Source organism: Xenopus laevis, chromosome 9_10L (genome assembly GCF_017654675.1).
Source record: "Xenopus laevis strain J_2021 chromosome 9_10L, Xenopus_laevis_v10.1, whole genome shotgun sequence".
Classification (NCBI taxonomy): Eukaryota; Metazoa; Chordata; class Amphibia; order Anura; family Pipidae; genus Xenopus; species Xenopus laevis.
In genome coordinates this window covers 83,967,502-83,982,091 of record NC_054387.1, presented here as the reverse complement: position 1 = coordinate 83,982,091, position 14,590 = coordinate 83,967,502, and the positions used below count along the sequence as shown (strand labels likewise).

At 37.5% G+C, this 14,590-nt stretch overlaps 1 protein-coding gene across 3 annotated transcripts in view; it reads left to right on the top strand.

The window, feature by feature from the left end:
• Positions 1-14,590, top strand: part of LOC108701421 (NEDD8-conjugating enzyme UBE2F) — a 123,093-nt gene that overhangs the window by 5,918 nt on the left and 102,585 nt on the right. For 2 of the 3 annotated variants that reach the window (XM_018236078.2, XM_018236077.2), the window contains exons 3-4: positions 2,290-2,319; positions 2,793-2,858. In XM_018236078.2, the coding sequence (XP_018091567.1) occupies positions 2,290-2,319; positions 2,793-2,858 (96 nt within the window). The remainder of the gene's footprint in view (positions 1-2,289; positions 2,320-2,792; positions 2,859-14,590) is intronic. The other variant, XM_041577481.1, reaches the window with a different exon arrangement.

The window sequence follows — 14,590 nt, the reverse complement described above, 5'->3', positions numbered from 1 at the left end:
TGATATAGCTGGAAGGGGATTTTTTCTGCTCCTTGAGTTATTGCTTTCATATAGGAAAATGCTCTTCTAGTATTTAAGAACTGAATTTGATTTTGTATTAATGTAATTATATGCTGTGCTGCTTTGCCTTGGGATTTCCAGGAGATTAAATCAGTTTTTTTCATGGGTAAATGTGCACATTTTGTCCTAATTTTGAATGCTCAGTTGGGTTGTTTTTGCATGATTGATTTTGGTACTACATACATGCATTCGTTAAAATGCATATTTCTGTAAATTCTGCTCTGTGTGCTCTGATGGGCAGATCATGTGCCTGTCAGTGCACACAGCTAGAATTGGTCATTAAGAGAGACAAAGGAACGAATTACGGGTGATGGAGGTGATCATGGTTTGGGATGATAATGGGCAGTTTTTTACCCATGTCATGGCTATTTGTTCATGTTTTTTTCCATTGGGCCACTTTCTACTTGGACTGGGTTACTGTAGTATGTGCCCCATGATTACTGCTGGCAGACCAGGTGGCTATACATCTATGTGCTGTTCTCGTATGTTATTCTACTGATCAGCCTGCTGAAGGATGTCATACACTGTATGTCCACCTTCCTATTGTTTTGCTTGTACAGCCCAACAGGCTGAATTGCAGAGGTAATTGTAATGGGTGCAGAAAGAGCAGAAGCAGTCGTAATGGGTGCAGAAGGAGTAGAGGTAGTCTTAATGAGTGTGTAAGGAGCAGAGGCGGTCGTAATAGGTGCAGAAGGAGCATATGCAGTCGTAATGTATATTGTTGTATTCACAGGATAACAAGTTTTTAAAGCACTGTGATATTGCTCATTGTGTTGGGCTTCAGTTCACAGGGCAAAGCTAAGGAAATAGGAAATCTTGATCTAAGTGCTGCCCTTTTTGCATGTGTCTTATAAATGCTTGTGGACAGTATTCATTTAGTAACTACCAAATTGTCTGGGTCCTGTGTCCTTTTGTTCACATGTTTGGAAATTCTGCATAACATTATGTTCTGTACTGCAGAATTTGCCACTTTATATTAATGATGTTGAATTGACTCTTTGACACTTCTTATTCCATATGCAGTTTTTATGATAAAATTTAGAAAATGCGTATTTCACATGTACTGTGCCATGATTGCCCTATTACCCCTACATGCTGTGAAGATCCATTATGATGATGTTTACTGTTGTGTTATCTCTTGGCAAGCTGATTGCTCAACAGCATATGGACAGATTTGAAGTTTTCTTAAAAAATGGGTAGTTCGTCTTTAATAATGTTTTGTATGATGTAGACTGTGGTATTTTGAGACACTTTGCAGTTGGTCTTAATTTTTGTCTTTTTCTGTGTCTTTTTTTATATTAATGGCATAGTTGCTTTAGCTTTAACTTAGATGTTATAGAATCGCCAGTCTTAATCAATTGGTTTTTATTTTTATATAGTTTTTGAATTTTTTACCTAATTTTTCTGACTCTTTCCAGATTTCAAATGGGAACAAGTAAACAAGAATAAAAAAAATGTAATGTAAAATTGTAGCCTCTCCTAGCAGTCGTTGTTTTGGCTGCTGAGTCAGTTGCCCCCTTAGTAAACTGGATGGAGACAGAAGAGAAAGGAAATAATTCAAAAACTATAACAAAAATACAGACCCGTTGAAAAGTTTTTAATAACAGGGGATTCTATAACATACAAAACATAAAGGGACTTGGGTGATTTCTTGGACAAGCTTAATATCATAGGCTATTATGATACTAAAATGTAGTTATTTGTATTTATAGTTTCAGTGGGTGTATGGAGGGGTCAGTTTGAGTGTGTGTATGAATGGACACTGAGTATCATTTGGATGGGTTGAACTTGATGGGTTTGGTCTTTTTGTAATCCAAATTAACTATGTAATATTTAACCATATGTATTTAGAAACCATATTAATCTGCAGGCATCCTCACAGTAAACACAAATTTATGCCAGATCCCATTTGTAGCATTCTACTACAGGTACTAAAACATTGATTCCCATGTAGATGTGTATCTGTATGGATTCTTACTGGCCCAGCAATTTAGATAATATCTCCTCCACCCCTCTTTTGAATGCTTACCCATTTCCTCTACCAGACTTCCTTCTTTACTGAGACCTCTCTTCTGCATCCAACACAATGCACCTCTTTGCTTTGTTTCTAACACTGGGGTTTATATATACTGTATATGGGTGAATGAGAGTCACAGTGCTGTTTACTGTAATGCTCCTGTGCTAATGAAATTTACTGTTTTCTCTTACTATTCTCATTTATTTTAACAGAAGTGGCGGAGTTGGAGGCAAATTTGCCATGTAAGTATAGCAATAAAAATTTCTGCTGTTGAATTAAATATTATCCCCAACCAAAGGTGCACTCTAATAGAGCCCATTCTCCAGTTGGGATAACAGCAGTTTTTTTTGTTTTTTTTTAAATTGCCCCGCCAGTGCTAGGCCACCCGCTCCGGAAGGGAGCTCTTGATGCGAGTGGCCATGTTGGGGCACACATCTGCACCTAATGAGCGAATGCAGCAACTTGCTCATTATGCACATGACGTCTTAAGCAAGTTATGTGCATGCTCTCTGACAGATATGGCCACTCGCACCGTGAGCTCCCTCCCGGTGTGAGTGTCCCAGCGCTGGTGGGGGCAATTTAAAAAAAGAGTTACTGTTACCCCCAACTGGAGTGCCGGCTCTATTAGCTTGCACCTTTGGTTGGGGATAATATTGACAACAGGTTCCCGTTAAGCAAAATTTTTGATAACAGATTTATTTTGTATGTTCACCAGGTACCTGTAAAGTAAACTTTCCCGACCCCAACAAACTGCATTACTTCAATCTGACTGTGAGTCCAGGTAAGACTATTTTAAAAACTTTTCATCCTTGGTAGGGGTGTTGATTATTGGTAACAATTTGCTATGGTAATATCTGTAAATGTAATAGTTATTTTCTACTCTCATAAGGTGTGACTATTAACAAGATCACAAACAGTTTTTAATTGTAATGCCATTTATGCTATGCAGTTGTAATTAAATTAAAGGGGGAAAATCAGCACATTTGTAAATTACACTATATGGCCAGAAGGGTGTGGATCCCCCTCCTAAATATTGGAATTGGCTATTGAAGCCATACCATCTATGCTGACAGAGTTGCCATTGCTTCATATGATGACATTCCCAACAGTTCTGTGCTTCATACATTGTAGCAACAATTTGGGGAAGGCTATTTATAGGCTATTTATGACCCTTTGTACAAAGTAAAGTCTAAACAGAATAGGTTTGCAAAGATAGAAGTGGAAGAAAACACAGAACCTGAGCAGAGTCACTGTGCCTAAAAAATATAGGTTTTGTGTAGTTGTGCATCGTGGAAGCTTTCAAATGTCAATTTCTAAAAGGAAGTCACAATCTCGAAGTCAGTACTCTAAAACATTTGCATAACTTGAAAACTACTTATGTTGTCTAATGCTGGGCAACCTTCCGAGTATCCTATCAGCTTTACAGTTGCAGCATTTGGAAGAAAATGCCAGGGACACTTTTCTGCTGAACTGTCAAGTAATGAGAGACTTGCTAAAATTAAGGCTTTGTACACCCTGCAGACATTCATGGCATGCCTCATGGATATTACTATTGGCAGTTATAGTTTACTAGATGTGGAGAAAACTTAGTTCCTGTTAATACACTCCTTCCAGTGAAAGTAGTATTAAGATTTACATTCTGTTCATAGAAGCAAAACATCTCTACAAGTGGGCAAACATAACAAAGTGGGTTCAACAACAGGTAAGGTCATTTCCACAGGGTTTTTTTGTAAAAAAAAAGGCATTGCCTTTGGAAATTAAGGACCCCTATTGTGTTAAATCATTTAAATGAATAGAAAAACAAGACAGGAGCCTTATTTAAATAATTTTTATTGCATAGGGTGCTGCATAATTACCCACAGCCATATGCTTTCTATTCTATAACATGCTTACAGGGGTCCCCAACCTTTTTTACCCATGAGCCACATTCAAATGTTAAAAAAAAGTTTGAGAGTAACATAAGCAGTCAAAAAGTTCATGGGAATGATAAATATGGGTGTTTTGGTAGCCTCTATGTGGCCTGGCAGCCTACAGGAGGCTCTGTTTGGCAGTACATGTTTTTTTGGGTTTTTTTTTTTTTTTTCATTTTAAACTTTTTTATTGAAGATAATATAGTACATAGTAAGGAGTTCTTGGTGGATGTGCATCAACCATGAAAATGCATGAGCATTTTGCAATAAATATGCATACAATAATAATAGATGCCTTGGTGTTATTTCCATCATTTACCAAAATGGTGGATCATGGTATAGAATAATTGAGGTTGTAGTCAAATTTCACATCCACATCATAGTACAAATCATAGTTAGGAACAAGTTACACGAAATCTATCTAAGATTTTTTACAAAATCACTGAATGGTGCCTCCCTTTGCTTATCTCTAATGGTCAGGGAAAGTAGCAAGTATAGCTTTTGTCTATTCATGTATTCGGTATGGTTTCTCCGACTCCTTCTCCTTTAACCTATTATTGCCTATCATTTCAAATGGAGATAAGGGCACGTCCAAAGTCAGACGGGGTGGTTTACTGTACCCAGGGATCCCAGATCTTTTGAAATTGTAATTGTCTATCTTGCAGAATGTTTGTTAATTTCTCATTAAACAAAGATCCAATTTATTTTGTTTTTAAGTTGCTGGATCGGGAGTAGAGGGGATTTCCAGGATTTAGCTATAATTAGTTTAGCAGCTGTTAACATATGGGTGATAAGTTTTCTCGTATATTTATTTATATTTGGGATTCTACTCCCTAGTAAAGCCTGATCTTGTCTTTTATGTAAGTTAACTCCTGTTATTGAGTTATTGTTATTGAGTAAATCATTTTGTGTAACCTGGTCCAGAATCTGTTAACTTTGGGGCATTCCCACCATATATGAAAAGCCGTGCCCTCTCCTCCACAGTTCCTGAAACAGGATGGATCATATTGATTATTAATTTTATGCAATCTGGAAAAAAATTTCAGTTTAAGAAGTTTAATTGTCAGAGCTGGGAGTGTGATATTTAAGGCATGTGTTTTTGAATAGTTTATTTTGAGGCCTGACCGTTCTGTGAATTTATTAAATATATTGAATAGGTTGGGTAGGGTTATGAGTGGCTTTTTTTATTAACATCAGGATATCATCTGCAAATAAACACAATTTATGGACAAATTTTACCCCTGTGATATTAATATTCTCTGATTAGCGCTGCTAGGGGTTCAAGTGCATCCCTGTCTCGTTCCTCCCTAGAGTAGAGGAGAATGAACCCCACCGTACATAAGCTTGGGGTTTGTTGTAGAGGTCTTTGATTACATGTCGGAATTTTGGTTTGAAGCCTCACTTCTCAAAATGTAATGTAGATATGGCCATGATTCAGAATCGAACGCCTTACTTAGATCTATAGATAAAAGCAGGGCTGCGACATTTCTAGCCTGGGTTGTGTGAATACAATTTAAAGCTTTCCTTATATTATCTGAGGCCTGGCGTTTGGGTACGAAGCCTACTTGGTCCATATTTATGATTGTTGGCAAAAATGAATTAAGACGATCGGGCAAGATTTTTGCCAAAATTTTTATATCAATGTTCATAATTGAAATGGGCCTATAATTAGATGAGTCAAGTTGATCTGTGTCCGGCTTTGGTATTGGAGAGATCTGGGCCAAAAGGGATTCTCCCCCCCCCAGAATCCCCTCTATGATATGATTAAATGCATTTGTTAACTAGGGGATCAATATTTTCGTATATTTTTGATAATATAGGGAGGAAAAGCCATCTGGCCCAGGTGTTTTAGATTTAATTGCGTTTTGGACTGGGGAAAGCTGCTAAACATTTGGTCTATTTCATGGTCATTCCCTATTTCTATGAGAACAAAGAGACTAAATAGATGGAATAATAGATTATAGTATGTAAAGAAAGGAGACTAGGAGAATAGAGGTTGAGTGAGAAGAAGAAGAAGAATAATAATACTGAGAGTGGGCCACTTGTCTAAGATTAATTGGTGGGTCCCTGGTCAAAGGTTTTTGGGTGGGCCCCTGGTGTCCCAGTCCAACACTGCTTCTGATCATCTTCCTAAACTCATCATAGAGAGCAATGGTGAATGCTGCTCATAATGCTATTCTCCAGAAGATACTTTCTAATTTTTTTAAAAAAAAATAGTGGTGAGCATAACTTTACCTTGTTTGTTATAATTTTGAATGTGATCCCCTAACGAGCATACATTAACTTGCTTACCACAGATACCAGATTTACAGGCCTTTAATTGCCAGGCTGAGATCATGATCTCTTTTTAAATACCAAATGAAAGCAAGTCTGAGAAAATCAGGAAAGAGTCCTGGCCAATACTGAACTAAGCTTTCTCAGTAGTTGAGGGTGTATTCCATCTGGTGGGACTTGTTCACAATAATTAGGTGGTTATTAAAATTGTAGCTCCTTAATTGTATACACTAAAGGAAATAATTAGTTAAAAAAATTTGCCTTTTCTATATCTAATAATTCCTTGTTCCTCATGCTTCTCATCACAAAGAAAACTCATAACAAAGAAAGTGTAGACACAATAGAAAATAATATCCAATCTTAGAAAATTAGCCACTCTGATTCTGCAGACTTTTTTTATACTGTGCCATAACCCAAATATATTTTCAGCTATTTTTATATCACCCTCCCTGGTCTCTATTTCTCCATGGCCAATCTCAAGTGTACAGATATTATCAACAAACAGTACCTGTTTTAGATTACATGTTCCTGGGGTTTGTGTTTTTTTTTGATTCAGGAAATATTCAGATTTTTTTAAAATTGGTTAATTGGAAACAACATAATATTCCAGCTTTCATATGTTTAGAAAGCAGTTCTCATGGTCTGTTCTCACTCTCTATATGACATGTATTACAAACAGCATCCTTCATAAACATGGCCATTTGGCATGACATATAGCATCTACATATCTTTTCCTAGTTATTTCTTTATTATAATGTGATAAGACATGCTAAATATTAATTAGCAAAGATTCTAAACTCTGTATAAGAAATTCCTCCTTTCGTGAATTTTTGCCAGCGTCCATTTCTCAGCCATCGCAACACTTCACCAGGCGCAAATGCACTCAGACTACACCAATTCACTAATATGAGTAGTTTCGTCCTGGGCGCAGAACACAGGTGACTTTTCGCTAGCGTTACTTCGTCAGTGGGTGCATTTCAAATCGAAGATGCGCTAGCATTCATTTCTGCCTAGCGAAAATTCGGTAGGGATCTTGCGCTCAGGTCAGTTTGCAGAGGGCTGGAAATTTAAAGTTGTATGGATGTCTTTATGTTAAAAGTTGGTTCAAATACTTACAAATTCCACTTTTTAAAACACATGTCCAGGGAACCTTAATAAAGACAGTAAAGTTATTATAATTCCCTACACATAAGCCCACTGTAAAATGAATGTTTCATATGTTAGGAAATGTCTGGATAAAAAGGGTTCCCCAAAAAAGTTAGCACTTTTGCAGGCAATCACGCTGAAAAAAGGAACTTTTATGCATTTTCAGCTCACGGGATATGATGTAAGTGGCGAAAAGTCACTAGCGTTAGCCACTTCGCTCTTTAGTAAATCTACCCCTTTTGACTGTTGTGACAGATAAGCATGGATAATATAATGTTCAGCTCAATCTCCATTCATTGCACTCACATTGAACAAGTGAGTATACTGTCCCTTCATCAATCTGATATATATATTGCACATTTTGTCCTTTATAAGGCACAGTGGGCACTGCTAACCAAGCAAGGTTTTATTTAGAATTGGAATCAAGTGCATAACTAGGGGGTGAAATGTATATGCTGTGTGCCACTGATCCAATGTAATATTTGTCCATGAGGAAATGAGTATTTTAGCTAGTATTATAATACCATGCCTAGAAAAATGATCTGATGATCTGTTTAATAGTAATTATTATAGGCACCTGTAGCATCGCTCCTTTGTCTCTAAGTGCTAGATTTTCCACCTGCTTTGAGTTTACCAAATGGATATTTGATATTGCAAACATATGTACAGAGGTGAAGAGTTTTAGTATTAATATTACCTGTTGGTATCCATTCTTTTATCATTTATTACTTTAAAGACCTGTCGTTCCAGGGAAGTATTCCATACCACCACTAGGGGGAAGCAGAAACTTGTGTTAAATCAAAAGGAAAATACTCGGAAAACTTTTTGTACTGATCTAATTGGTTTTCTAATAAATGTGTAGAGAAGTAGTGTTTCGAATAGAATTGAGATTTTTTTGTAAATATATATATTTATATAGGCAATTCAGTGGTACAATATAGTTAGACTCCCTGAAGAACAGCTTTATGTCCACATAAATATTAGGTAATCTGGACTAAAACAGAAAAATACTATTATTAATAATAATACCACAATAATACAATTATTGTAGTCATGACAGTTAATGACCTCTTTGGGGAAGTTCATATTTCTATTAAGTTTTAGTACATTATAGATGAAACCTTTCTCAGCAAAATTTCAATTGTATTAGCTTTTAAATGATTTGTATTCCTTTTTTGCACATTTACTGCAACTAAAAATGGTATCTGGTTGTCATGTTTCAATGACCCTAGCAACCAAAAAACATATAATTTATAATGGTTTAGATGTACCCCTATTGATCTTACAAACTGCCACCTGTTTGTTAGGGTAATTAAGGCCAATTCGGAAAAAGCTATACATACAAATCTTATAATAAATAAAAGAATAATTTTAATTATCTTCTAATTGAGTTCTAATTTCTTTATAATACTAAAAGGTAATTTTCAGGTGAACTACCCCATTAGGTTCCAATCCATTTTAATCTATCGTAATAGAATATCTGTTATCTGATATGCAAAAAAGTGTGCCCTATGACCTTTGGGACCAGATAATTTTGATCAGCCGAAATTCACTACGGTCGAAACTCCATTAATCCCCTGTCACCACTTCACATACAGATAAATAATATATATTCTGCCTTTTAAGATGGCCATATAGACCAAAAGATAGTCAGATGATACAAAGGTTTGTTCGATCTTCAGACCGTGTATGGATTGACCCAACATTTTTCATACCATGGCAATCGGTCGTTCAGTCGATTGGACAAGTTAGAAGATTTATATTGGCTACCGATAAGATCTCTGCATGTAGTGACTGTCACTACTGTTTGTCAGACATAACTTTCTTACGATTGCTGTCTGTCAAATAATGGCCAGAACATCGTCTGCTTTGTTCTTTTTACTACTTTATTTCATCTGAATGGTTAGTTGTCAATTGGGAGATTGCAACAAACTTTCGTCTGTCGGACATAAAGATAAAATCGACACGTCTATGGCCAGCTTTAGGTAGCAGCGGTAGAGACCTGTCAGCTTGTCAATCCCAGGTCTGCCATACAGCACTTTCCATACACTGATATGGGAAGTAGTCACTGGATATAAGGGGTATTTTCAGGGCTAGGTCAAGCCGACCAGGCACCCTAGGCCAACCAAACAACCCCCCCCCAAGTGCTCATTCGCCCGACTGCAAAGGCATGTGCGCATGCTCCTTAGTGGAGGACAGGGGTGGGGAGAGTGACAGAGGGCAGTGAACATGTACTAGGGGTATGTAGAAGACACTTTAACAGGTAACTACCCAGCGCCCCCTTATAGTTGCGCCCTAGGCAGGTGCCGCTTCTGCCTACCTCTAGTTCTAACCCTGGGTTGCAGCAGTCAAAACACCCTGTTCACTTCATCCTCAAGCCCTAAAGGACCTGTGTGACTGCTTCCACTGTTGGAAATAATTGTATTTATCATATTGGAGCATTATTTTTCATGTGCAGTTTTTCAGATATGTACACATAGACCTTGAGGTGCATTCTCTGTGCTCCGAGATGTGTTGTCTTCATTATTGTCATTACAATGCACATGCAAGCTCAGATGAAGATTTTTCAGGAGTCAACACATTTTTTACAACAGAAGGGCAACCGTTCAGTATTTTTGCTTTGATTTTGCCAGCTTTTTACATCGCCTGATTAAATTGCTGTTTGTTTTATCAAACAGGTGTCAAGATTTAATCAGAAAATGTTCCTAAGGCATTCTGTTCCTATCATTCCAAAAGCAAAAAATCTCTAACTGGCAAGAGTTTAGACACAGTAACACTTTAGCACTTGTACAAACATAGCTATGGGGCCCCCTGCAGCCTTCAGCATTTCAGAGCATGTCAGTGCCTCGTAACTTCACACCTGACAGATCACATTTCAGAGTAATCACCCAGATGCCGGATGTGAGGGCAAGTGCATGGGCTTAATGTGCACTCGGTATCAGGTATGGTTTTCCCTAATACTAAATTTAACCTGATGATCCAGATTTGTTCGTGCAGAGAGGTCAGACTATCCTACACATCCATCACTTTATTTTATGCTGGCTGTGCATCTTCCCCTGTTCTCCATTGTTTTGCAGTCAGTGTTTCTTGCTGTCACACTTGCAAGTAACAAGGTTAGATTTTCACTGGAGAATTTAAGCAAAACTGATAAGGATCATTTCGATAGCGCTGAAAACCAGAAAAACCATCTGGGAAGCATGTCCTAAATCAAGCAGTAAGTCAGGGTAGTAGACAGGTGCTAAATTGTCGGAAGTGCAAGTGTCCAGAAAGAGCTGTGCTTAAGGATCCAGTAACAGAAATATATTTGAATGATAGATATGGCCAATGCACCTATAAATTGCTTATACACATTATTTATAATTTATACATTAAGTGTGTTTTATAATGTTTATTATTTGCCATATATAGTGTGCACATGAACTACTGCAGTATAGATGCTCTGTTATGAGTTGATTGGTTAGCATAGCTAAATAGACCATCTCAGTATAACTTGTCACGTATATGATAAGCCTCATAGACTATGGGCAACTAGCCAGGTGTTCACACACAGGTTTATTGGCTGCTTTCAGTTAATTTGTGAGAAGCCAGTAGCAATATATCTTCCTCAGGTTTACCTTAAATTCTGCCCTGCTGTCTTACATCTTGCCTGCAACCCCTTGTTGTTCATGGGAGTAAACTGAAAACATACATCCAACTAGGCAAGCAGCTGGAGTGACACTTGTGTGTTTCACCAATTAATAAAAATAAAGAAAATGTTGTTTCTAAATTACATGATGGCCCAAACCACAACATGTCTCAGCATTAATTTCACTGGAAACCATCTGATAATTATCTAGTTAAATGGAGCACCATGGTGAGGAATTTGGCCTGTGTCTAGATAACCTTTGCCCCGTCTCTTCCTCTTTGTTGATATTATACTGTACTTTTCTTTTATGAGAGCTTGATCAAGATTTTAGATTAGATTCATAAAGGGCAAAAAGTGCCTTGTCATGTTGTAAACATAAAAAACCCCAAATACTGTGATTGACCGAATATAACCCCAGCAGCAAACTATACAAAGGATACGTGATATTAATTGGTGACTTTTGTGTTCATAGTTAATGAAGTGAGAGGCCTTTCAGAGAAAAAAATAAATGAAAAACATAATATGAAAGTGTGTCACAAGGAAACTTCGGGCGACTTCAGAAAACAAAGCGCTCTGAGTGCTTCACCCTGTTCACCAGAAATACACATTTTTCAGTTGTTTCCTTTTTTTATTTCCTAAAGTTTTTCCAAAATTGAAGCTTAAAATTGAACATTCTTGTCTGAACTGTTACACTTTGCCAGATACATTTTGTTGATACATTTCTCAGCAGCATTTCTGGAGTATAGCTCGAATCTGAAAATACTCTAAAACCTGTCAACGTCATGTCGAAGTCAATGGCAGAGGTCCCTTCAACCATTTGAAGATGTTTGTAGCCTTCATGATGTTCAAGGTTTTTTTTGTGGGTTTCTGCTCAAAACTTGATTAATTCGAGTGATTCAAGGTTTGTTTTTTTTCCTAATTCACGTATTCAAGTTTTTCACCCGAATTCACTTCAGCAGCAGTCCTTTTTGCAAGTAACCCATTGCAGTTTCATGGTCCCTATGGGAAGCTATATTGAAGGTCAGCCGTGACTACATCACCTGCTTGTTAGATTTCTGCACTGTTTGTTTATAGATACATGCCCCTTTATTAATTTGTTTTTATTAATAGCTGCATGTATCTATTAATGTAAATGTTCAGTGACCTTTAAGTGACTTCTTTGTTTCCTCCCGGGGATCTAGCCCTCCCCAGAATTCCATTACACCCTCTTTGTAATATGACTAGTTATTGTACACAGGACAGAACTAGTATCTATGGGGCTGTTACAAATGTTTGTTCCAAAAGCCAGTTCTAAGAACCTTTCATGCACTGGGAAATCTGTCACTGTCTTGCAAGAGTAAAAATAGAGATGGTAACTGTGTCTGCAGGGTTGGATTACAGGAGGGACGGGTGTGAAATAAAGGGGCAGGTAGTTAAGGGGCATCCTTGTGCATTGTTGGCCTTCTCATATTTTGGAGCTTATATTTTTAGCTCTGGGAGCAATTAACTCCTAAAGCACACTTCCACTTAAACTAGAATGCAGGGTCATTTCTAACATCTGATAGTAACATGCATATGGGTGCCCAGAGTGGTTCCTGTTGAAAGCAGTTTCCCACAAGCCCCTCTGTTGCTGAGATGATAGATCTTACATCTGGTCTTTCTTATGTTTCCCTCTGCTTATGCCGAGGTTATTTAGTTTATCAAGTTGAGGATTTCTAAATTTATAGCACATCCTGAATATGAAAGTGTAATGTGAGTAACTGCATCCCCTTAACAGACTCTTGCTGTGTTGTACTGAATAGAGCCTTTGAATTAATCTTATTGGCTCTTCCAGCATTTGCTGGTTCTATATCTGTGATATCCCATTAAGAGCTTTTCTTGTCAGTGCAATGTAATTTTGAAATATTACCAAGTGGAAATGAAGCAACATGCCTTTGTGGCACCTGCTATGTCTAAGTATTTCACTAATGCCGAATAAGTATTGATTAGCTGCCTGATAATCAATAACTCATCAGATTATCTTTCAGAACCTGTATATTGTCCTGGGACATATATAATGAGCGCCCACTTTATCATTTCTATGTCATTTATTTCACCACCGATGGATGGCTGTAGGTGGAGAGCTAGCTACCTTTTGCACTCCTTTTGCACAGGAAAAACACTAAAGGACAGATTCATCGTGATTTGATATTCTTTTTAACAATTTAAGGTGCAGGATTGCAAATATACTTGAATATTTGTTAAAAAGCCAGAAATAAAAAACACTGCTTCAGGTCACTGTCCCTCAGTTTAGAAATTAGCTTTAGCCCAAGCTAGATTTTTTTTAAAAAAAATTTATATCAATATTTTCCATCACTGTCTAGATCTTCTTGTTTATTTCATGTAAATTAACAGGTTCTGTATGATTTTTCTGATTTCTGATTATGGCCCAAAAGAAAGTGGAATCCTTCTGACCAAAGATTTGTTTAAAATTAAAGGTTGTTGTCTTGTCCATTTAAGAGAGAAAACGTACTGTATGTACAAGGCAAGGCACCGTCAGTTTATTGTGATTATACACACATAACTGCAGCTTTGTACTTGTATGGCTCATATAGCTGTATATTTTAGTTTTTTTGTGGAATTCTTTGATATTACTTTTCTTATATGTGTACACTTTAAGATTAAGGGGCAGATTCCCTAAAGGGCGAAGTGACTAACGCTAGTGAAAATTCGCCAGCATGAAGTCATTTCGGAAGTTTGCCAATTACCTAACAGGCGCAGGTGGCACTTCGCTAGCGAAGGAGATAGACGCTAGCATTGCTTTGCACTCTAACGCCAGGCAAATTTTTGCTCTGGCGAACGGACGTAACTCCACAAATTCACTAAGATGCAGATTTTACTGAACGTGACCTCATTCGCCAGACTTGCCTTCGGCAGCTCAGACCAGACGAAGTGCAATGGAGTGCATAGGACTTCCTCAATTTTTAGTGCAATTTTTTTCTAAGTCCAAAAAAATGCTTTTGCTTTTTTCTGAGTGATAGCCTGCAAAGGTCTGTAAAATTTTTGTCTGGGTAACCGGATTCCCCCCTCAGTTTTCTAACATATGGAACATAAACTATACAGTGGGCTCATGTGTAGGGCATTATAACAACTCCGCTCCCTAGACACAACTTTGCACTTTAGTGAATTAGTGTTGTCCTATCGAATTTACGCCTGGCAAAGTGTTGCGGTGGCTGCAAAGCCATCGCTGGCGAACTTTTGCCAGTTAGGGAATTGGCCCCTATGGGCTAAACTACACAGGATATTTTGATTGGATTTTATCTGACGCACAAAATCTTGCAACAACATGAGATTTTGTGTGATGCTACAAAATGTGATCCCCACAGCTGTAATGTAATTCTGCAAAGAAGTTGCACATTATGTTTTGTTCATGCCTCCATATTCAGCAGTAAGTGTATATATGCGTGTCATGTTAAATGGCAAAGCATGTTGTTTACACATCCGATTTTTCAATCCGTACCGTTATATATTTTAAATCATGCAACTACATATGACTTGTCATATGCAATCTGTCAGTCTGGCACCATCCTACTAATTCTA